Source organism: Pan troglodytes, chromosome 19, assembly GCF_028858775.2.
Source record: "Pan troglodytes isolate AG18354 chromosome 19, NHGRI_mPanTro3-v2.0_pri, whole genome shotgun sequence".
NCBI classification, from domain to species: Eukaryota; Metazoa; Chordata; class Mammalia; order Primates; family Hominidae; genus Pan; species Pan troglodytes.
This window is the reverse complement of record NC_072417.2, coordinates 27259213-27283830: the sequence shown is the minus strand read 5'-3', so window position 1 is coordinate 27283830 and position 24618 is coordinate 27259213. Positions and strand designations below refer to the sequence as shown.

General features: G+C 39.0%; 2 protein-coding genes across 3 annotated transcripts; one reads left to right on the top strand and one right to left on the bottom strand.

The window, feature by feature from the left end:
• Window positions 1-766: 766 nt before the first annotated feature.
• On the bottom strand, window positions 767-8048 carry KRT10 (keratin 10). 2 transcript variants are annotated; one of them, XM_001169450.8, is made up of 8 exons: window positions 4647-8048; window positions 3725-3807; window positions 3201-3357; window positions 2952-3113; window positions 2738-2863; window positions 2206-2423; window positions 1417-1826; window positions 767-1132 (listed from the first exon to the last, which is right to left on the bottom strand). In XM_001169450.8, exons 1-8 carry the CDS (start codon window positions 5253-5255, stop codon window positions 1026-1028), a joined length of 1872 nt encoding a protein of 623 aa, XP_001169450.2. In that variant the 5' UTR covers window positions 5256-8048; the 3' UTR covers window positions 767-1025. The 2 variants fall into 2 exon arrangements, with proteins under 2 accessions (XP_001169450.2, XP_001169499.2); XM_001169499.8 differs by having other exon boundaries at window positions 1437-1826.
• On the top strand, window positions 8048-18062 carry KRT10-AS1 (KRT10 antisense RNA 1). The gene is given in 4 exon segments (XM_016931839.4): window positions 8048-10993; window positions 15814-15898; window positions 17083-17823; window positions 17825-18062. Coding segments are annotated over 2 exon segments (777 nt in total). The 5' UTR covers window positions 8048-10993; window positions 15814-15898; window positions 17083-17217; the 3' UTR covers window positions 17996-18062.
• Window positions 18063-24618: the final 6556 nt, after the last annotated feature.

Sequence of the window (24618 nt, the reverse complement as noted above, 5' to 3'; positions counted from 1 at the left end):
GATACTGAGGAAAGCTGCTACTTGGTGCACATGAGTAATCCAAGAACTCATCAGAGGACACAAGGTAGTCTAAGGGACACGCCAGCTTATTCCCTTCATAGGATCCCCAGTAGAGTACTAAGTAATGTTGGTTGGGTTCTTATTGGCTGAAGGATGTGATTGGGCTATGAAAGTACAAGGTCTTTAGTCCTGATCACTGGGCACAGTTGGGGAAGGCAGAGACCTAGTGGTGTCCTTTTGGTTACACTGGCATCACTACTTCCTGACAGTGTTTCTCACGTTCATCTGATGGACATCAAATAATTTTGTTGGGGGTGATATGATTTTACTTGGGTGGTGTCAGAAGATATGTCAAGCTATATAACAATTGGGAAGAAGTAATATAGTAACTGGAAGAAAGTAAGAAAAGGCAAAGGTGAGAAGTCAGGTAATTAGAAAATATAAAATTTCCAATTATTATTATTTTGGGGGTTTTATTTGAGATATTCCAGAATTTCCAGGATTGAAATAATTTAAAGCCAGAGAGCTGGGAGCCTTCCACATATTGTGTATCTTAAAGAGTAATGTTGGGGATTTACAGACTTTACTCAGTGAATTTACTGACGGTGGTCTGAACATACATGATTAAAAAACTCAGAAAAGGCATGACAATAGTTCTGTCTTCCGAATTTCTGGATACATCAACCTTCAACTGCTATGGGTTACTAATCTTTAATTTTAAAGAGTATTATGTACTTAAGTAAAGATAAATTCTGACAAATTGGGATAGTTTGCATCAGTAAGAAAGTTTATTGAAATTCATTAGTAAATGAGAACAGAAAGTTGTTTTTCTTTCCATTAAAGAACACTTTCTGGTAAAGTGAAAAGAAGAAATACAGAAACCACAAAACACCTTGTAGACACCTTATTTTCAAGGTCTATTTCCATAGACCATCAAGACAGAAGTGTTTTCTTGGAGACTTTGTTTTCCATGCACCTGTAAATAATGGTCTGTGTAAAGGGAGACTCTTTCCTCTTGATGCAGTTTAATAGTAGTGTTTCTTGGTTTCTGATTCAACCATAGATGAAAGGACTCTACCGTCGGGCGCCACCTCTTCAATAATTGTCTTGATTACTCTGGTTTTGTTAGTATCTGTGTGAATGACGGAAAAAAAATTTTAAACAGTCTGTAGGGATCCTTAGTAATTAACAAGCAAATATTGTAAAAAGAAGGAAATTTCAACTTTACATTGTTAAGCCCAAAAAAATGCTTAAGGTATGACATTTTGATCATGCCATTTTTCACGGCTGGTGTTAAGAGTAGTTTGTGAACAAATGCAAACGGAACCGTCTCTAAGATTTTTAATTTTTAAAAACAACTCTAGAGCTTAAAGCGCAAAAAAACCATCACAAGAAGTTAAAACTAATTCTGATTACCCCAGCTAGTTTCTGCTGACCTTGGTCCTTTAGATGAAGACTCGCCCACGGACCCGGAAGAGGAGGACTTGTGGCCTCCGCTGGAGCTGCCGCCGCCGTATCCGCCGCCGGAGCTGCTGCCGCCGCCGGAGCTGCCGCCCCCGTAGCCGCCGCCGCCGCCGCCGCCGGAACTGCCGCCGCCGGAACTGCCGCCGCCGGAACTTCCGCCCCCGTAGCCGCCGCCGGAACTGCCGCCGTGGCCGCCGCCGGAGCTTCCGCCACCGGAGCTTCCGCCTCCGTAGCCGCCGCCGGAACTGCCTCCGTAGCCGCCGCCGGAACTTCCGCCGTGGCCGCCGCCGTAGCCGCCGCCGGAGCTTCCGCCGCCGTAGCCGCCGCCGAAACTTCCGCCGCCGCGTCCGCCGCCTCCGGAACTAAACGGGGTGAGGTCACACTCGGTTATCTCTAACGTTGGAAAACGGTGGGTAGGTTTCCAGTTGCCGTTAGTTTAGAAAATAAGCAAAACGTGTTGAAAAAATAAAACCCTGCCAGGAATATATTTTAAAACCCTGCCAGGTATATATTTTAAAACCCATCCTTTGAAAACAATGTTAAGTTCACAGAACTCTTAAGAATCATTTTGGGCCAAATTCATGAGAAAGTGAGATTGCGGTTGCGTACTCCTTTTTCTGTACTCTACCCCCTCTCCTCCCTTTCTCTCATTCTCTGGCATCTTCTTGGGGTTTAGATAAGCCTTGCTATCTGGAATGTTGAATAAAAGAAACTGGAATAACTTTTCATTTTAAAATTTACCTTCCCTCTCCTTCTAGCAGGCTGCGGTAGGTTTGAATTTCATTCTCCAGTCGGATCTTAATATCCAGGAGTTGTTGGTATTCAGTATTCTGGCACTCGGTTTCAGCTCGAATCTGTTGCAACTGTTCTTCCAGAGCGGATATCTGGGCCTGAATCTGTGAGAGCTGCACACAGTAGCGACCTTCTGTTTCTGCCAAGGAGGCTTCCAGGGATTGTTTCTGAAACGGATTTTTTTGTGGCTTAGTGACTTCCTTGTTCAGTTGAGTATAGTGACGCTTATTTGATTATTTAGTAAGGCATTATATAGAAGAATAAGAAAATGAACAGAATTTGTTGTATGTTTAATGGCACCATTTCAGTTTCAGCACTTTTAGATCAACACCAGTAGTACTTTTCCTCCATTAACATGAGCTTCACTTTGTTTTCTCTTTCCTACCTCCAACTCTGCATTTTTTTGTTGCATTGCATATTCTTAGGTGAGCATGAAACTTTGTATGATAAAGTTGAAGTCATTTCATGAGAGTTAACATACCAAGGCCAGTTGGGACTGTAGTTCTATCTCCAGAGCTTGTACATTACGTCTCAATTCAGTAATCTCAGATTTATAGCTGGATATCTGTTCAATGTTATTATCAATTTCTGTAGTCAGTTCCTTGCTCTAGAGTATTAAAAACAAGGAAAAGGGTGAGGGAATTCTGAAATGATAAAACCTCCATGAGTTTCACTATAAAGGAAGATTACTTTACCTTTTCATTGAACCAGGCTTCAGCATCTTTGCGGTTTTGTTCAGCAAGTTGTTCATATTGGCTTCTCATGTTATTCAGAAGTTGAGTCAGATCAACACCCGGGGCAGCATTCATTTCCACATTCACATCACCAGTGGACACATTTCGAAGGTCTTTCATTTCCTGTTTGAGGAACAGAAAGATTTAATGGCTACACGAGGACCATAATGAACTCTCTTTTGGCTGGGAAAAGTATAACTTTTGTGTCACCTCCTCGTGGTTCTTCTTCAGATAGGCCAGCTCTTCAGTCAGGCTCTCAATCTGCATCTCCAGGTCAGCCTTGGTCAGGGTCAGCTCATCCAGCACCCTACGCAGGCCGTTGATGTCAGCCTCCACGCTCTGGCGCAGAGCTACCTCATTCTCATACCTGAAACAAGCATGATATCAATACTGGTTATAACTTATATAGGGGAGATGTATCTGGGCAGAGACTATTTAAAAAGCAAATACATAGTTGATCTCATGTAATGGCAATATTTGTCATGTGCAGTTCTCTTAGAAGTAATAGTGGTTTAATGGAAAAAAGCTTAGCAGTTACTTTAAAATGCATTTTCTTCCTTTAATATTGCCAAAAAGGTAACACTGACATGGAAAATTTCTCAGATAACTCCAATACTATTTAACTTTGGGTGAATTCAGAAAAATGTAAATGTTATTGAGGGCATCCCAAGTCATTGTTAAAAACCACTGATGTATTCGTTGTGATAGTATTATACAACGATCACTTAACTTACTTCAGCCTGAAGTCATCAGCTGCCAGCCTGGCATTGTCGATCTGAAGCAGGATGTTGGCATTATCAGTTGTTAGGTTGAGAATCTGGAGGGAGAGGCACAGTTATTTGAGAAGAGGTCAGATGCAGATATGGCTTTTGTAGTGACATAGATGCACTCTGCACTTTTATGTTGTTCTCTTACAAAATCTTGGGAAAATTTTTTATTTTAAATATGAAATATTGCAGGCTTACCCATATACTTAACTTTGAATTATTTGTTCTCTTGGAATTTCTCCAGTCTTGTATTTCTGTACACGAATTATTCCTTTCTGAAAACTAACTGGAATTATATAGATGTATTCCTGTAAGTGTGCCCTCCTCTTTTAGACTATGTGATTTCCATGTATTTCAGCCATGCTTTGGCTGACTCACACCTGCATTTGTTTAACTCATGATAAATACTAATAAATAAACACACTCTGAACTGGTACACAATAGGTACAATTCAGAAATTCCTTAGAGGCAAGCAGTGTCCCATTTTCATACTGGAAAATTTATTTTTCTTGCCATGTTGGTACTGAATATGGCTTGTTATCAGTCTGAATAACATTTTGTTCTGATTCATATCATGATTTTTTTTTCAGTTTCTACATTTGTAAATAGCCTAGCATATTTTAACTGTGGACTCATTGTATGCTCATTAAAACCTCAAAAGTGCTTAGTAATCTCCCATCCTCTTAAGACAAGTAGCACACTTGCTGGATGAAGATTGCCATGACCATACTTTCACAGATGTTTATCTTTGATGAGACTGGGTTATTTTTGAAGGAAGAAAGTAACATAGGTAAACATAGTGAACAGCCACATTGTGCTTAATTTAAGATTCATCTGTCTGGATTACATGGACAAGATACTTAAAGCTGGATTTAAAAATACCTCTTACCTGATTTTTAAGGTCATCGATGGTTTTGTAGTATTTGCTGTAGTCACGAGGCTCCCCCTGATGTGAGTTGCCATGCTTTTCATACCACTCCTTGATTTTGCCTTCCAGCTCATAGTTTGATTCTTCCAGAGCCCGAACTTTGTCCAAGTAGGAAGCCAGGCGGTCATTCAGATTCTGCATGGTTACTTTTTCATTTCCAGAGAGAAGGCCACCATCTCCTCCAAATCCACCACCAAAGCCTCCTCCAAAGCCGCCTCCACCAAAGCCGCCTCCACCAAAGCTGCCCCCACCAAAGCTGCCACCTCCGAAACTGCCCCCTCCAAAGCTGCCTCCATAACTCCCACCAAAGCTGCTACTTCCATAGCTTCCACGAAAGCTACCTCCACCAAAACCTCCTAATCCTCCATAGCCACCTGATGAGCCCCCAAAGCAGCCCCCACCAGAGCTCCCACGGCTAAAAGAGCCACCACTGAACCCCCCTGAGCTAAATCCTCCACCAAGGGAGCCTTTGCTGCTCGAAATTCTTAGGGATGACCCTCCTCCTCCTCCTCCTCCTCCTCCACTGCGGGAGGAAGAGTAGTGCTTGCTTGAGCTGTATCGAACAGACATGGTGATGCTGTTTAGCCCAGGGAGTGCCTGCTACCAAGGACAGTGACAAGCCTTTATATACTGAGAGGGTGTGTCCACATGTGTTAGAGTTTGCTTACTTACATGGTTTTCTTTTTGCCAACTTAGCATCTTTGGCTTATGATTGCATAAATTATCTTCAGTAATAACCAATCCCAATATGTACAATTTTGAATTTGCCCTAAGAATAAACAGGAGGTTTGCTATGTTGAAATTGAAAATGGGTGGAGTTCAGATGAGCATGTTTTATTATGCTTTTCACCTGTTGAAGAACATTGAGCAACCGTTAAGATCCATTTTTCTCAGCACTAATTCAGGTTGCATAGAATGTTTGCAAAGTTTAGAAAAAAAAGTTTCAGCTACAAAATTATAGTTAAAATAAGATTTTTCAAATTCATGTTTTAAACAGTTTTAATTGGAGCAACAAATAGCATAAAGTCTGGCAGGATCATGCTACAATAAGGTTCTTGTAGACAACTGTAGGGAATCAAAAAGAAAAAGTTTCTAAAAATTTAACTAGCATCAATAGTTGCCACACATAAAACATTAAAGCCATAAAACCACAATTTAGGAGATTGTGTTTGTAGGAGATCTTTTAATTTATTTGGCAAATGAGAGTATATTGATATTTTGCCTAAGAAAGTGGAAGTAATGATTTTAGAATTTTCTAATTAATGATGGCATTATTTTTAACATTAAAAAATCTGAAATCATAAAGTTATCCTGGATTATTTTGCACTTTTAAATTCATCATAGTTAAGGTTTCTGTGAAGACCATAATAATGCAGAAAATCTGCATTATTTTCTTAGCATGAAATCCGAAGAACTAACTTGTAGTACTTTACACTAAGTTCTGATTGAGTAAAAAGGGAAAATTTGGATATGTTATGATTGCAAGTAAAAATTTGCTTGCAAAAATGTAAATCTATATTAGAGAATGATACTTGCACCAAATATTATGAACTAGACTGTGCACATGTGTTCCCAAGCTAGGTTCAGTTTCTCAATAAAAACAACACATTTTCTTGGATATACTGTGTACAGAATTTGGTATAACAGTTTGTCTAGTGAAGTAAATTGGGATTTTGGTACATTGTATAAGATTATATCTACCCATAGGCTATGACATTGCTGTTGTTTGGATGTATATATTCATACATGTTTTACAATTATGTAGTGCTGTTTGTGATACTGTGCTTTAAAAATTTCTAGAACAAGCTGTTGAGATAGGAATGGTGGTTATTATTATTTCTTTTCTTTCTTTCTTTCTTTCTTTCTTTCTTTCTTTCTTTCTTTCTTTCTTTTTTTTTTTTAGACGGAGGCTTGCTCTGTCGCCCAGGCTGGAGTGCAGTGGCGCCATCTCGGCTCACTGCAAGCTCCACCTCCCGGGTTCACGCCATTCTCCTGCCTCAGCCTCCCGAGTAGCTGGGACTACAGGTGTGTGCCACCATGCCTGGCTAATTTTTTGTCTTTTTGGTAGAGACAGGGTTTCATCATGTTAGCCAGGATGGTCTCAATCTCCTGACCTCTTGATCTGCCTGCCTTGGCCTCCCAAAGTGCTGGGGTTACAGGTGTGGTTATTGTTATTTCTAATTTATAGAAGAGGAAGTTGAAGTTGAGAGGTTGTGATTTTTTCCTGAAGATATGTAACAGGTGGTTGAACTGCAATTAGAAGCTTGGTCTTTTAACTCCTTGGTTCTTTTCCACTTTACCATTGTGTATATATATTATCTGCTCCAGTGGATTTGGTCTAATGGAGATGAATGACTCTAATTCTCACCGTAAACTTCTCCAAATGGGGAAAAAGAGCAAAACAAAAAGAACTTAGAATCATGAAAATATTCAAAGGGTAATGATTTGGCACACACTCTACCTTTAGTAATTGTTTTTTCAAATTAAGTTTATTGCTGCACATTTTGGTTTATGAAAACTACAGAAATAGTTTCTGTAGGGAAGGGGAGTGTGGTTGGGAGCATTAATCAAATGTTGATTGTTAAAGTGGAGGTTACTACCCAGCAGATTGCAACTCTTCCAACTTGTTAGCACATGCAAATGGGGCAGTAGTTAAAAGAAAAACTGAAACCCAACCATGGGAATTGATTCTTGATGAAGATAACCTACAGTTAAAGAAGGCTATGATAAATCAGGATAGGAAAAGAAAAAACTCCAATAACTTCAGAGAACATGTTGAAACCTTGATATTAATGAAACCTTTTTGGAAAGAAACATTTTAATTAAAAAGATATTTTGATTGATTTTACCTGTAATTAGCACAAGTTTTGGATCTTAGTATTACCAATTTTGTTTTAGTATTAGCCTATAATTTCTCCCCCCAGTGGAAAATATAAAAATCCCAATCTCCTTTCAGTTAATTAACAAGTGGTATGAAGAGAGCTCTGTTACAATCATATTAAACCAAAGAATATATGAAAGGGAATCTTTGCATAAAAGTACATAAGAACAAATACAGGTATGGAGGGCCTTCTAATACTATAACATTTAATTTAAGCTACCTTTACTGTTATTACCAAAGATTACTTATTAACTTGTATACTGTAGAAATTGATTTGTCTTTATTCACACTGTCATTTGTTGAAATCAGCCTTTGGCATGAGTAAAATTAAGAGATGCCACATAATAATTCTACAGCTAAACTGGATGAACATTTATGATTCTAGTCTTGGCACCATTTACACTTGATTGCTATAATCCACTGTAACTGTATTTTCATTGTGCTCAATTTTTATTGTGTCTCTATGTAAAGTGCATTGGTAGGTATTTAAAATATAGAAAAATGAATGAGATACAGCTCCCGTCCTTATGGATCTTGCCAGTAGTTACAGTCTAATTGAGGAGACATGACATATACCATCAGTTTAAGCACTGTATGCTATGTAAATGGAAAATGATGGTGGGGCTTGCATGTGTAGGGGGAAGGAGTTAACATTTCCGGAATATCTGCTATGATCTAGATGGTTTACTTTTCTTTAATCCTGCCCTAGGTTCTCTAAGATAGGTATTATTATCTCGTTTAATAGCTAAAAAACCTAAACCTTAAAAAGTTTTAGAAATTTGCCAGATTATGTATGTATTTGTTTATTTATATATCAGCAGTGTCTGTGTGATGACACACAGCCTGGTTTTGAATCAAGAGATACAGTTACAAAGGTGCTAGTTTTCATGACACCAGACTGGCATTCTTAAGACTAATGAGCAAGGGGTCATGTTGGAATGGGGCCAACTGACAAAGTTTCATGGTGCAGTTGAAATTTAAGCTGAGTCCTGTAAGGATGAGTAGGACTTTTCATGTGTGCAACAGCAGAGAGAAGACTTCTGGGAAGTCAGGACTGTGAAAATGCCAAGCAAGTGGAGACACTGAGTGACCAGTTTGGCTGGAGTAGATCATCCGTATATATTAATTTATTCATACCTTCAGCAGGTTTTATTGAGCACCTGCAATATGGCCTGGGGAATGCATAGGTGACCAAGATACAGCTCCTACCCTTCAAGGAGTTTACAATCTACTTGGAGAGGCAAACAAACATACCCACGAATCAGAGATTATAATATAGGGTAATCTGGGCTATAGTTGAGCAATGTTCAGGGTTCCGAGGAATTACAGAGAGGTTGTCTAACAGTCTAGTGAATGTGTGTATGTGTGTGTGTGTGTGTGTGTGTGGTGTGAGTGCACAATGAAAGAATATTGAAGTAAAGTTCGGGATTGAGGATGAGTTTTGGTTTAAGACGTGAATTTGAGGTAATACCAGGATATTCATGTAAACATGTCTTTAAGCAATTATGGGACTGCTGTTAAGGAGAGAGATTCAGAATAGCAGATTTTGGGGGTAGTTAGGATCCCTAAGGGAAGGAATTTAGAGAGAAATGTACAGAAGGTCTAATTCTGAACTTTTGGAGTCACTTTAGGGGCTGGGAAGAAGAAGTAGAGCTAGAGAATAATCCTGAAAAGAAGGACATCTAGGACCAGGGAAAGGGGGAAAGAGGATCAGTGAAGCCAAGGGAGAAGAGAACGTGGGTGAGGTGATCATCCGAGACGTCAATGAAAAGGTGGATTGAGGAAAGTAATTTGGAACCATTGGCATCCTTCCAGAGGACAATTTTAATTGAGTAGTGGTGGGGCAATTCATGATGCATACCCAATATTGGAATTGATGACTTTGCTTATGGTATTTTATTTTCATGTTGTCCAGTTTATCAATTTCTTCTTTAATTGCTTCTGAACTTTGAGTCGTGGTTAAGACGGGTATAGGTGCTATTCGCATGGGGTTAATTTGGCCGGAGCTCTAGAAGCATGTTGTGGATTCAAGTTTGTTATCAGTTTGACTTGTCTCACTGTTGGGATTTGGATCCTTTTTATTTCTTCCTTATTTTGCTTCAAGTAAAATCCTCTTTTGAAGTTTCTAGCTGAAAATTCTATTTGCAAGTTTCTTTTTCTGATTGAGATATAATACATATAATTGAGATATAATACATAGTTTAGGTAGTTGCAGAAGGACAAATCTGGTAATGCAGGTTATATCTCAAGATGGCAAGGTTGATCTAAATATTTAGAATTTTCTATTATTTATCACAAAGTTTAAGAGTCAGGCATTTTCTTTTTACTGTTCTGTGACTGTGCAAATTGCTTAATATACTTTTGTGATTACTACCCACAGAGTCAAAACAAAGTGGAAAATTGTATCATTATTTGATAGATTTGGTACCCTCTTCTCAGATAGCTAATTGTTGGACAACTAAGATATCAGTTGATAAAGTTCATGTCTTGTCATTGGTAATCTTCTAAAATTCGGGGATTTAAAATCTACAAATACTCCTATATCAATTTTTCTGAAACTTCTGGGACTGTACTGTGATGGAAGCCACAAAAATATGGAAACTGCTTGAAGGCTTTTGAGTTTTGAGGGTAGTGTAGCAGGGTAAGTGGGTGGGCTCTGGGCTCAGACTGCCGGGGTTACAATCCAGGCTCCCCCATTTACTGTGAGGTTTCATCTCAATGTCCTCCTCTCTAAAGTAGGGATTATAATTTTTCATACTCTATGGAGTTGTAGCAGGAGTCAAATGAGTTAATAAATATAAAGCGTTTAGAACAATGATTTGCATGCATAGAATAAGCACTTAATGAATATATTTTTGTTGCTATTACTGTTTTGTGATCTCTGTTTCTCATAGGTTAACCCACTGTCCGACCCACAGGATGCCTTCAAAATAGGAATGAATGAAAGGATAGGGTGAGAAGTTAGAAAATGGCTCGTGAGGGAGGAGAAAATGGCTGGAGAGGAAAGTAGGGTGGGGAAAAGGTGTTCAGCTTGATAACTTTTGTGATAAACCATGCCATCTGTTTTTCTTTGAGTGACACTTCCTTTCACTTTAAACTTCATTTCTTTATCTCCTACATCCACCAAGGCACTAATTTTGTCACCTTCTCTTTGTCATAGCTAATGTATTCGTTTCTTTCTGTGTAGCCCCACTGTAACTGCCCTAATCTGAGCTTTCACCACTTTTCTCGAAGATTACTTCACCAGCTTCTGAAGTGGTTTTCTTGACTCAGCACTGTCAATTAAGATCTGTTCACTGCGGCAGGGTTGATGTTCTTGAAACAGTACTGTCATCACTTCATCAACATACTCAGACCTCTTGTGGACGGATTAAGTCTTCTCCATAACCTTGCCCGACTCTGTCTGTCCAACCTCATGCTCCCTGCGGTGAGTCAGGGTGGGGAGTGGAAGGAGTGCTACATTCTCTTCATAAAGTAATTATGTGGCCCTGGGCAAGATACTCAGCTTTCTGTGTCTCAGTTTACTACCCTATAAAATATGGATAGTAATATTAAATATTAAAATATGGGTAATAATCCATGATTCAGTGAAAAAATGTGTGTTAGCATCTCCTTTAAGAATCCTTTAATTACTTAATCCTTTAAGCAGGCCTTTCTACTCTTGGCTAACATACTATGCTTTGTTCCATTTTAAGGCCTGTGTTTGTTGCTCTTGGCTTAGAATGCCCATCTTCTACTTTGCTGTTTATTCAAGTTATTCTACCTCAACTCCAGACTCTGACTTAAATGCCATCTCCTTTATGAGACTTCTCACCGTTAGTCTGTAGTTCACGGCTGTCTCTTTCTTCTCATTTCCTATGTTGAACAACTTGGTGTTTTATAATTTGTTATAGTATTCTGGCCTCTTTATTAGTGTTTCCAATGCAATACGACATTTAAGTTCCTTTAGAGAAGGGAGGGTGCCTCTGCTCTTGCTGCACCCAGTACTCATTGTTCTCTGAATGTTTTCGTATTGCCTCAGTGCCTTTCCCCACTTTCTTTGCCTTTATTTTTTTCTCCAAACTCTTGGCCTGTATGTTTTGGCAATAGTGCAAGTTAAAAATTTAAATGAAGGCTGGTTGAAGACAACTAATTTAATTTTGCTTTAAAGGAAATTATGACACTTTTTGATGGAAGAATGTGTAAGAATGATAAGAAAACCAAGATTCTGCATAGGAATTTTAAAATACCTTAAAGTATATAAAGATATATTCCTTAGAATGGAAATACACTATATATATTAAGAAAACATTTTGGCCCTCACTTTTTCCTCTTCATTAAAGGTCACTTTTTTTTGGTCTTGGATCTGTTGAGATTATCTTGATACTAGTAACCTGCTAAAATATATCTGTAGTTTTATTCTAAAATTTGAATTTTTTCATACATCACATCAAATTAAAAAGCTTCTGCACAGCAAAGGAAGCAATCAACAAAGTAAAGAGACAGCCCACGGAATGAGAGAAAATATTTGCAAAGTATCCATCTGACAGAGGGTTAATAACCAGAATATATAAGGAGCTCAAACAACTCAATAGGAAAGAAAATCTAATAATCTGATTAAAAAATGGGCAAAAGATCTGAATAGACATACAAATCTCAAAAGACATACAGGCTAGGCATGGTGGCTCACACCTCTAATCCCAGCACTTAGGGAGACTGGGATGGGAGGACTACTTGAGCCTAGGAATTCAAGACCAGCCTGGGTCACGTAGGGAGACCCCATCTCTACAAAAAATAAAAATAAATTAGCTGGGTGTGATGGCATGTGTCTGTAGTCCCAGCTACTTGGGAGGCTGAGGTGAGCCATGTTCCTGCCACTGCACTCCAGCCTGGGCAACAGAGTGACCTCAAAAAAAAAAATAAATAAATAAGAAAACATATAATGGCAAACAGGTATGTAAAAAGGGGCTCAACATCGTTGATCATCAGAGAAATGACTCAAAACTGTGCAATGAGAATGTGATTCTCACTGCAGTTGAATGAATAATGTAAATTATTACAGTCACAGTAATTTGTTGTACAACTCACCCCACTTAAAATGGCTTTTATCCAAAAGAGAGGCAATAATGAATGCTAGTGAGGATGTGGAGAAAAGGGAACCCCCTCGTTCACTGTCCTTGGGAATGTAAATTAGTACAGCCACTATGGAGAACAGTATGGAGGTTCCTCAAAAAGCTAATAATAGAACTACTGTATGATCCAGCAGTCCCACTGCTAGATATATACCCAAAATCATGGAAATCAGTATATCAGTGAGATATCTGCACCCTCATTTTTTTTTGCAATGCTGTTCACAATAGCCAAGATGTGGAAACAACCTAAGTGTCCATCAACAGACAGGTTGATAAAGAAAACGTGGTACATATGCTCAATGGAGTACTATTCAGCCATAAAAAAGAATGAGATCCTGTTATTACAGCAACTTGACTGGACCTGGAGGACATTATGTTAAGTGAGATAAACCAGGCATAGAAAGATAAACTTCTCATGTTTTCACTCATTTGTGGGAGCTAAAAATGAGAACAATTGAACCATAGAGATAGAGAGTAGAAAAATGGTTACCAGAGGCTGGGAAGGGTAGTGTGGGGTGAGGGGGCTGGGAAGTGGGGATGGTTAATGGGTACAAAAATATAATTAGATCAAATATAATCTAGTATTTGATAGCACAACAGGGTGATTATAGTCACAATAATTTATTGTACATTTTAAATTAAAAGAATATTATTGGAATATTTGTAACACAAAGAAATGATAAATGCTTGAGGTAATGGGTACCACGTTTACCTGGGTGTGATTATTATGCATTGTTGCCTGTATTGAAATATCTCTTGTTCCTTCTGAATAATACAGTTACCATGGACCCATAAAAAGTTAAAAATTTTGAATGTTTTTTATATTAGGAGAATTGACAATTCTAGTTGGGTTTCTGGCTAGGTAGCCTATGAGTATGTTGTAATTTAAGGATTAAATATAATATAACTTAGCTTTTAAATTTCATTAGTATGTCATGGGATTTCTTTTCAGGTAAATTAATTTCATTCTGTAAAAGACAATTGCTCACTATGGATTAGCTGCATTAGTAGGATAATTAATTAACATATAACATAAAATAGAAACATAATATCCCTTTTAGTTTTCATAAAAAATAGTGAAGCCGAAAGTACCAAACAATTCTCTACAGACCCATTTTAAAATATTGAAACTGAACATTGTCCAAAATTCAGTGGCTGTTTTCTCCCCCTCATAAATCTAAGAAAATTCCTTTAGGTCCAGTTGTGGTTGCTTGTCCAATTGGTCATTTCAGGAATGGCTGGATATGAGAGAAAATAACATTATAATTGGGTATAACTTCATAATTTTTACTTAGAGAGTCTGGACAGATCTAAATAGAGTAGAGAAAGTTTTAGATTAGAAATGATACATACAGAGGTTAAGGTTTACAGTGAAAGCAGTAATCCCCCACTCTAGTGATTTTAAGTCAGTATATGCAACATGCTTAAATTTAAAGGAAAAAGTCTTAAGGAATCAAATTAATTTCCTAATTTTAAAGGTTTTTAAAAAATACTTGACCTTATGGACTCAGACAACTAGTCAATTTCATAATAAATGGACCCTCTGTCTTTGAATCACTTTTTTTTGGTAAGGGGGTTGTAAGAATGGTAGAGGAATAGATTTAAATAATTATTTAAATGTAACACACAATAGTAGCAGAGAAAATAATTATTTAAATGTAACACACAATAGTAACAGAGAAAATGTACCATAACCATTCTGTGGCTTCTTTCACAAGGCTGACGACTGATAATGTCCAAAGAACTTTTGATTTCTTGTATTAAACCCATTAAACAAATATGCAAATAACATTTGCAAAGTCAGTCCTAAGATAGAGTATGTAGAGCTTGATGAGACTTTTTTATGTTCCAAGACCTGTTCTAAATTTTACTTGCAGTTTTGTCTCATCAAATCCTGTTGGCAACTTTATGAGGGAAATTTTATTTTATTTTATTTATTTTGAGACAGAGTTTTGTTCTTGTTGCCCAGGCTGGAGTGCAGAGATGCAATCTTGGCTCACCACAACCTCAGCCTCCCAGGTTCAAGCGATTCTCCTGCCTCAGCCTCCCGAGTAGCTGGGATCACAGGCATGCGCCACCATGCCTAATAATTTTGTATTTTTAGTAGAGACGCGGTTTCTTCATGTTGGTCAGGCTGGTCTTGAACTCCTGACCTGAGGTGATCCACCCGCCTCAGCCTTCCAAAGTGCTGGGATTACAGACGTGAGCCACCACCCTTGGCCAGAAATTTTATTTTAACTAAAATTAGTTGGCCAGGCGCAGTGGCTCACACCTGTAGTTCCATCACTTTGGGAGGCCAAGGCAGGAGGATCGCATGAGCCCAGGAGTTTGAGACCAGCCTGGGCAACATGGCAAAACCCCGTCTCTACAAAACACATGCGCGCGCGCGCGCGCACACACACACACACACACACACACACACACACACACAGAGCCTGGTGTGATGGCACATGCCTGTGGGCCCAGCTACTCAAGAGGGTGAGGTGAGAGGATCACCTGAGCCCAAAAGGTCAAGGCTGCAGTGAGCTGTGATTGCACCACTGCACTCCAGCCTGGGTGACAGAGTGAGACCCTGTTTCCCACAAACCCCTCAAAAAAGAAAAGAAATTAGTTAAAATTTAGCATGCCCAAAACGATTCAATAAAGGGACTTTGGTGGGATTTGAACACAGACCTATCTTCAGAGCTTTTTAAAAACACAATGATTAACTTTTTTCTTTTTTTAAACACACTGTTGCTGGCTTAAACTGAGTAACTCCTAAAACTCTTTTGAAATGAGCTAAAATTGTATTTTTCAGTAATGTGACTTGGAAAATTAACAAGAACATAAGGGATTTTAGTTTCTTTTTCAGACTAGACAAGCCTTCCTTATCATACTTCTGTGATGAAAAAAATAGACTAATTTGAAAAGAAGAAGAACTAATGAGGCAAGATGTCCTGCCCTGGAAGAGATCAGACTTGTAGGCCTTGTCTGTTCCCAGGCGAGACTCTGCACTAACTTCTTGAGGGTCCATCTGGCATGGGTTTATGGAGGTTCCTAACTCTTTGGCAGACCAGTCATTAAAATAACAAATCACAGCAATTAGCCACCATGCATAATTGAAGCATTAATCCTTTTATAATGCTGGCTTTTTCAGATGGAGCTAACACCCATTATGGAGATTAATCACTTTTCATCAGGTTTTTAACTTAAGTCATGAGGAATGCAACGGTGAACACAAGGTGTGTATGTGAATTAATTTAGTAGTAAACTATGACATGGAGGGGTTCTGTTGCTTTGAAAGTTTCCAACTTATATACATTCAAAAGCTATTAAACTTTTTGGTGTCTCTCCAAATATTTTCCCTACTGATAATTTTGGTTGAAATGTAGAGCTAGTTAGAATTTTCTAGTCTAATGCTTAGATATAAATGAGTGCATATTTGCAGAGCTATAAGATGTTGCATTATTTTTTTTTTCTTGGCATCTGGAATATAAATGCTAAATTTGGTCTAGTTAGATTTTCCTGCTTCCCTCCCTCCCCTGCTTCCTTCCTTCCATCTCAAAAGTCTCCAAGGATGAAGACCTCACAAGCTATATTGGGGTAACATATTGTAACAGTAGTTACTTTCAGTTTCTGTCAAACTAGATTAAAAAGAAGACAAGTATCACATGTTCTCACTCATATGTGGGAGCTAAAAAAGTTGATCTCATCGAGATAAAGAGTAGTATAATGGTTACCAGAGAGGCTAGGAGGATAGTAGGGAGGTGGGGGAGAGAAAGTAGGGGATAAAGAGGGTTGGTTGATGGGTACAAACTTACAATTAGAAGGAATAAGATCTAGTGTTCAGTAGCACAATAGAGTGACTATAGTTGACAGAAATTCACTATATATTTTAAATAACTAGAGTGAAATTAGAATGTTCCCAACACAAAGAAATAAGTGTTTGAGATGATGAATATCCCCATTATCCTGATTTGATCATTACACATTGTATGCTTGTATCAAAATATCACATGTACCCCATATATATGTATAACTACTGTGTATCCATAAAATTTTTTAAAAATTTAAAAGAGGAAAGGAATGGAAAATAAAAGTAAAAAGATGATTCATCAAAAATTACAGTGTAGAAGAATAGTGCAGAATGGCATAAACTAGTACCACATAGAACTTAATTTGTAATTGTGAAGAAACCATGTAAGTATATTTACTCCTGGTATTGTGTCTTTCTCTCTTATCCTAATTTACTGTTCCTCTATAGTTTAAAATTAAAGAATTGCTTTTAAATTTTACAGGGCAAACTAATTATACTGTGCAGACACAAAATGTTTTGAGACATCTGTGACCAGACATGTCACGTGTGAATATACCATTGGATTTCAAAGCAACACATATTTTTTTTTGTTTTTTCCTTTTACAACAGATTCATTTTATTTTCATCACCATGGGATGTATCCTGTTGTTGAGTTCTCTGGGTCAGACCTCTGAAGACTTCTCAGATGGATCCTAGTCTCTGGGCTTGCCCTGAAATTACTCGCTGCTCAGGGAGAGAGTTGAAATGGTTGGCATCCTCCCACTCTGTTGCTCCGGCTGTGTCCCCTCACTCTGTTGTTCCAGCTATGTCCCCTCTGTTGCTCCAACTGCAGCTCATTCTGTTAGAGTTCCTCATTCAGCTGGTCACTGTGGCCAGAGGGTGTTGGCCTGCTCCCTTCCTCAAGTATTCTTAAAGCCATGGATTTTTGTGGAGCATTTTTCTTCCTGGCTCTCCCTTGAGTTATTTTCCTTTCTTCGCTATCTTGGGACTCTTCTTTGTGCTTGCGGACATCGGTTGAGAGAAGGACTTCTTCTTTCCTGTCTCCTTGGTGTTGGCTGGTGGTTGCTCTTCAACAACTGGACTGGAGGCTCTTGGTTTTCTCTTCATCTTCAACAAGTCAGTCTCTCTCAAGGGTCTCACGTTGCAGCATTCTTACCAGAGGCCATTGGGCCTGGAGTTCCAGTTCCAGTGTCTGGAGAGTCCACCTCAGCTCAGCAATCTCATGCCGGTTGGCAATTGTCAGCAGAAGCTGATGCCTGCCCATCAGTTCTTTACTCTGAGGTGTTAGAGTGGAATAAAAATATAAATACTTATACTAGTTTTGATGACTTCTGCTTAATATTGGGTATTTTTTTTGTTTTGTTTTGTTTTGGCGGTGATAGGCTTACCTTACATTAAACCAGGCCTTAGCCTTTCTGTGGCTTTGTTATGGCAAAGCCTCATATTACTCTCTAGTCTGGTTCAGCAGGACAGTCAGGTCCACACCTGGGGCCGTTTGTTTTCTACGTTTACCTCAACATAAGGTACCTTATCATTGTCAGCCTTCATCTCCTGATCCAAAATAAAATAAAATGCCACAGGTTACTTGATTTTGCATCTGGAATATGATTATTTAAAGAAATTAAAAATTTAAAACTGAAAATGTAGAGTTTAGAAATCTTTTTTAAGGTTTCAAAAAAATTTCTAGGAGACAACAAAATAGTGTTACTAGATTTAGCAAATAAAATACAGAATGCCAATTAAATTTGAATTTCAAATGAACATTGAATACTTTTTTTGGTATAACTATATTCCATGCAATATTTGGGACATATCTGTTATATTATTCATTGTTTACCTGAAATTATAATTTAAACTGAGAGTTCTGTATTTTATCTGGCAACCTTATTATAAAAATATTTAGGATCAATATAAAGGAATAATATTTTTAAATTTACAAACTATTTTAATATAAGTAATTTATTTGATTTTCATTGTCATCCTGAGAGTTAAGTTTTGCCTTACAGTCTATGTTACTTTACCTGTGTTTTATGAAAAGACTGTCTCTTATAATGATAGCCACCACCACCATATCTTGACAAGTATTGACATACTGAAACTTTAAATTCATTTTGTGTAGTTCCCGCCTCTTCATGATTGTTTCTGAGGTAATTCAGCTTCTCCATCTGGCTTTCCATTTGCAACTCTAGGTTAGTCTTGTTCAAAGTCAACTCGTCTAAGACACTTTGCAGGCCCTTGCTATCAGCCTCAACACAGTGATAAAGGACAGCTTTACTCTGGCATCTGAACAGAGCCCAATTAGAAGAATCAATACAGCTTAGATGGAGGTCTCCTCATCCAGTGGTAATAAAACATCCCACATAGTGGAGCTTAAAGAGCACAGCACTGGGATGTGAAGACATGGGTTCAAATTGCACCTCTGCCATGTTCAGCTGTCACCTTGGGCAAATTACTTCTCTGAACCTTAGTTTTCTCATCATTAAAATGGGAATATTGGTTTTTTGTGTGTGTGTGGTTTTTTTTTTTTTTTTTTGAGACCTAGTCTTGCTCTGTCACCCAGGCTGGAGTACAGTGGCATGATCTTAGTTCACTGTAATCTCCGCCTCCCAGGTTCAAGCGATTCTCCCACCTCAGCCTCCCAAGTAGCTGGGATTACAAGTGTGCATCACCATGCCTGACTAATTTTTGTATTTTTAGTAGAGACAGTGTTTCATGTTGGCCAGGCTGGTGTCAAACTCCTGACCTCAAGTGATCCACCTGCCTCAGCCTCCCAAAGTGCTGGGATTACAGGTGTGAGCCACTGTGCCTGGCTAAAATGGGAATATTATGAGAATTGAGTTAATGTGCAAAAGTGCTTAGCACAGCATCAGTGTTTAGTAAATGGTAGGAATAACATTATTAAAGCCATGAAAGAGTGAAAATCTCCCCTCTGCTCTTTCGACTAGGAAAGGAAGCAAGCTCCTTTTCATGTACAGGGCAATGCACCTTTGTTTTTCAAGGACTGTGTCTCCCTAGTTAAAAAAAATTAAAGTATAGTATGGGGGACCTCCTGCAGTTCTATAAAAACCAAGTCTCTGACCTACGGATTGGAGAGTCATACACCATACATGAGATTTCAAATCGCTAGCCTGGGAATTTTCACATTGCTAACCTATGACCACTATTGTAATTTAAACATAAAAGAGATTGTTTTATGTTGAGATGTTTAATAATATGAAATAATGATATTGTAAATTTTGTAGTAACTGTTTAAAGTGGTGAATTGGGGAGGTATTTTTTTTTTTTTCTCAGTTCTTTACATGGTTTCTGACTTACTTGAGCTTGAAGTCATCCACAGTGAGCCTGGCATTGTGGATCTAATGCGGAATGTTGGCATTTTCCAAAGTAACATTTGTTACCTTCAAGGGAGGAAAAGGAACCATATAATTTAACAAAATATGTTGGGTGCCATTAGGTCCAGATTGTATACTTCATGGATTTCAACAATTGTAAGTTTGTCAGTCATATTTGTGCTAGTCATGGCGGCTCATGCTTGTAGTCCCAGCACTTTGAGAAGCTGAGGCTGGAGGATCACCTGAGTCCAGGAGTTCAAGATCAGCTTGAACAACATAGTGAGACCCCATCTCTACAGAAAAAAATTTAGCTGGGAATGGTGGCACATGTCTGTAGTCCCTACTTGGGAGGCTGACATGGGAGGATTGCTCAAGCCTGGGAGGGTGAGGCTGCTATGATCGTGCCACTACACACACACTAGCCAGGGCAACAGAGCAAGACCCTGTCTCAAAAAGTTGTATTTGTATAAATATATATCAGATAAACAGTAAATTTAAATTTTTCTCGGACTATTACAGAACTTTTCAGCTAAATATATTTTTTAGAGCTTCTGAAATACAGGATAAATATTTCTCTTTCAAATGAATGTTGAGCCATTTCATATTAATTTTTATGCACATTAGACACTTTTCTTGACATTAGATGCATTAATTAATCAGATACAATATATGTTTGCCAGGAGAAAGGGTTGTATTTTCTATGTTTAAGACAACTGAGTTTTAAGGTACTTGATAGTGTTGTAATATTCGCTATAGTCTCGAGGTTGACCATCAACTTTTCCCCCCCAAATTCTCATGCCATCTTTTTATTTTGAGTGCAAGGTCAGCACTGGCATTTTCCAGACAATGTAAGTTGTCGAGATAGTAGGCCTGGCATTTGTTTAAATTCTGTGTGGTTTTCCTCTCATTACTTGAAAGAAGGCCACCACCATCAGAGTCACCAGAATTTCACAGGCCCCTATTTAGTCCAGCACTCATGCTACTCCACCCTGTGCCAGGACCCAACCTACCCTCAACACCATAAAAGCCACCAGAAGGCCCACTACCACGGCCCTCTGCTCTCTTGAGAGCCCCCTACAATGACATAGGTTCCCCCGAGCCTCAACAGACTCAGAGCCACTTTCAGTGCTGCTGTGCTGCCACAACCCAGAGGAACAAGCCACTGTGTGGAGGTGTAGCAGAGATCTAAGGTTAAAGTATAGCCCCAAAGTCGGTGCATTATAGGGACCATTATGGAGCCTATTTACTATCTATCTATCTATCTATCTATCTATCTATCTATCTATCTATCATTATCTGTGTAAAGTTACATCATCTTTAATGAATTTTTTTAAAGTATAGGTTTTTTTTTGGTTAATCTCTTCACCTTATTTTAGTGATTGATGAGCCATATGTGCTCAAGTGCTATCTCATCAGGGTGTTGGGTACATGCAAGAAAACCGTGTGTGAGCAGGAAAAACAGAGAAGACCATCATTTCATGACTTCATCTTTTGAACCATGATAAGTGATTACTTTTTGAAACACTGCAGGCATTCCTCTAACAGACATCCTTTCTTTCCTTCTGACCCTATAGTCTTAACATTCTCATGCTCTTGCTCAGTTTGCGTTTATTTTTCCATGACCTTCCAGGCTTGCTACAGGGCCCTTTCCAAGGAGTCTAAGTTGAGTAGTGCATACTGCTGTAGAGTTAGATAGGTCTTTGAGTTCTAGCCTACTGTTTCACAGCTTGGATAAAGTTACTTATCTTCTCTGAATCTCAGTTTTGTCATCTGTACAAATTACAAAATAATTTGGAGGATTAATGAGAAACAGGTAATAGTGTCTGGCACATACTAGACTCTCAATGAATGCTTGTTCTCTCCCTTCTCTTCTCTCCCTGGTCCCCACTCTAGCTCACAGCAGTCTCTAAAACTCATAATCCTAATTATACCATACTTCTTTCAAGAAATATTTATTGAATGCCCAATGTGTGCCAGGAAGTCTTATGGACTATTATGGGCCCTGGTTTTATACAGTTGTCATACATGCGTCTTGATCAACATCCCTTCTAAGCTCAGTGTCTGAGCATTGATTCTAGATATCCATGAATACCCTAAACTGAACAGAGTTGCCTTTACACTAAGAAGTTGGCAAAGTTTGCCATTTGTGTCTAAACCCGCTTTCCTTTTCTTCTCTAGGTTGAAATATCTCTCTGCACTTCATCTGAAGCCATTGGCTTTCTTGTGCTTTAACTCATTTTTTCTGTCTAGGGAAAAGACATGATATTATTCATTTACACTAATAGAAACAGTATTATTTGCTCTATGTCATTCAGGAACCTAGGCATTTGAATTTTGAGCTTTTCCTTTAATTATGAAATGAAGGATTGTTCCTTGTGATAGAGATTTCCGTTCTTGGTGAGGAAGAGAGAATTTATTTTGGGCAGAAATCTGCTGAAATTGCACTTTGCCCGCCTAAAAGACCAGCCTTAAGCAAAAGTGTTATTTTGTCTGTTTAGAATACATGTGGAGGAGTAGACTGAAGAGAAGGCATACATGTCTTTCTTTTACCCCTCCTTACTCTACACAAAGATTATCTTCCAGCTCCTGTGCCCACGTCTGAGTTCAGTTCCTGGAGTTCCTTCTGAATTTCAGGAAGTTACCTCTTCTTCAGACTTCCTTCTGTGACTTACTCCTTTCATATCTCCCAATCTATCCTAAGAATCCAAAATGTCTGCAAGTGGAAGCTCTGTGGCACCCCATTCCCTTTGCCATGATCTCCACCTCTTCCACTGCACCCTGTCCCCACTGCAAGGGGATTGTTCTGTCTTTCCTGTGTCAGCCTCCTATGGCCCTAAGGGCCCATGATTTTGTTACACTTAGGTGTACAGGATGGAGAGGATGACAGTTACACATGATTAAGGAATCCCTCAGAGGATGAGGAGAGAAGAGCATGGAAAGATAAAGTCGTCTCAGCTTTCATCAGGGTTTCAAGAGGAGACACTGATTATTGGGGAGTTAGATTCAGGACAGTTTTCCTTTTAGTGTTGGTGTGTATATTTCTATAGCAGAGAGGAAGATGAGAATTAAACTTCTATGTATCAGGAAAATCTACCAACAAGAACACTAATGTAGGTACTTGAGAACTAAAATGAGAAAAGAGAAACTAGAAATTGTCTGCATACATGTAGTAGCAATAATCTAATTCAACATACATGTATTGAGTGCTGACCCTACAAAGCTGTTTGCCCTTCCATATCCTCTTTCCACCTTTCTCCATTCCGCTGTCTGCACCATGAATTTAACCTTGCCCTCTGGCTTTCATTATGTTTGCCCAGTAGGGACCCCAGTGGAGGGAGGGAGGAGAATGAGTTGGGGGATTTATTCCCCTGGCCACCTCTACAGCTTTGTTGGATCCTTTCATTGAACACCACAGCTCCTGTCAAGATGGCCCTTTCTGTGACTTCCCCTTCCTAAATTACCTTCCTTTGTTCTTGTAGGCATGGGGGTGACACTAGCTCCCCTGGTGGTTTCCCTACGCCATACCCACACCTTTGTCAATAGTCCTTTTTTTTTTTTGAGTCGGAGTCTCACTCTGTTGCCTAGGCTGGAGTGCAGTGGCGCAATCTTGGCTCACTGCAACCTCCGCCTCCCAAGTTAAGCAATTCTCCTGCCTCAGCCTCCCGAGTAGCTGGGGCTACAAGCGTCCGCCACCGCACCCGGCTAATTTTTGTATTTTTGGTAGAGACGGGGTTTCACCATATTGGCCAGGCTGGTCTGGAACTCCTGACCTTGTGATCTGCCAGCCTCCACCTCCCAAAGTGCTGGGATTACAAGCATGAGCCACCGCGCCCAGCCTGTAAATAGTCCTTTTCTTAAATTTGCCTTGACTTATCCTAATTTGAGCGAGCCAGTTGTTTCCTGTGTGGACCCTACTGTATGATAGGAATTTGTATAGAGTCTTTACTCTCAAGGAGGTTGATAGGAAAATGAATAATTGCAACACCATGCAATAAGGGTTAATACTTGCTTATCAAAGTGTAAGATCCTTGAGGGTAGAGACCATACATTATTCACATTTCTTTCTTGAGACTTAGCATACTGCCAGGTACAGAGCAGGTGCCTATCAATGTGGAAAGGTAGAGGTACGTATACGGGGTGGGGAAAAATGGAGGATGGAGTTGAGAAGCTGTTCCAGCAAGGCCCAAGTGGCTTCATAGTTTAATTATGTTGGTCAGAAACAGACTGGTTGCACTAAACAAGAAGAGAATTTACTAGAAGGATATCATTGGCTTCTAGAATCAATGGAAGGTAGGAATATAGGAATTGGAGGACAAGGAGAAGCTGGGGTGCTTTGGAGGGCTAGTTTACACAAACCACAGCAAAAGTCAAACAATGGATATGATCCTCAGCGTATGTTCCCACACATTGGTCTCTTGTTCAAATTTCAGTGTCCCGACTGGCTAAGTCTGAGTGGTGGGAGGGGCTGCTATCTCCTCCTACTGCACACACTAGTACTGCACGCTCCCTTTCAGGGGCCTCTTCTGAGGAGACAGCAGCTACTTTCTACTTCATATGGTTTTTATTACTTAGTTGAAATGCTAACATGTTCGTGACCTTGGGGAAATGATTTAACACAGATATATGTGTATTTTAATAGTTTAGGTGAAAAGAACTGATTTCTGAGACAACTTTTGATAATCTTCTTTTTTTCTTTCAGGATAAAGTAATGTTAATTTTATACCCTATGTATTGCATCTTTTGCTGATACCAAACCTTTAATGGTTTAAAATGTGGGTCTAGGCCAGGCACAGTGGCTCACGCCTGTAATCCC

What these genes read in the sequence shown, in the direction of transcription:
- KRT10 (XM_001169450.8), bottom strand. Translation starts at nt 5,255, where the DNA reads ATGTCTGTTCGATACAGCTCAAGCAAGCACTACTCTTCCTCCCGCAGT. An exon ending in TCGATGACCTTAAAAATCAG is followed by an intron (nt 3,808 to 4,646) that starts GTAAGAGGTATT and finishes CTCTCCCTCCAG; the next exon opens with ATTCTCAACCTAACAACTGA. An exon ending in AAGCCTGGTTCAATGAAAAG is followed by an intron (nt 2,864 to 2,951) that starts GTAAAGTAATCT and finishes TTAATACTCTAG; the next exon opens with AGCAAGGAACTGACTACAGA.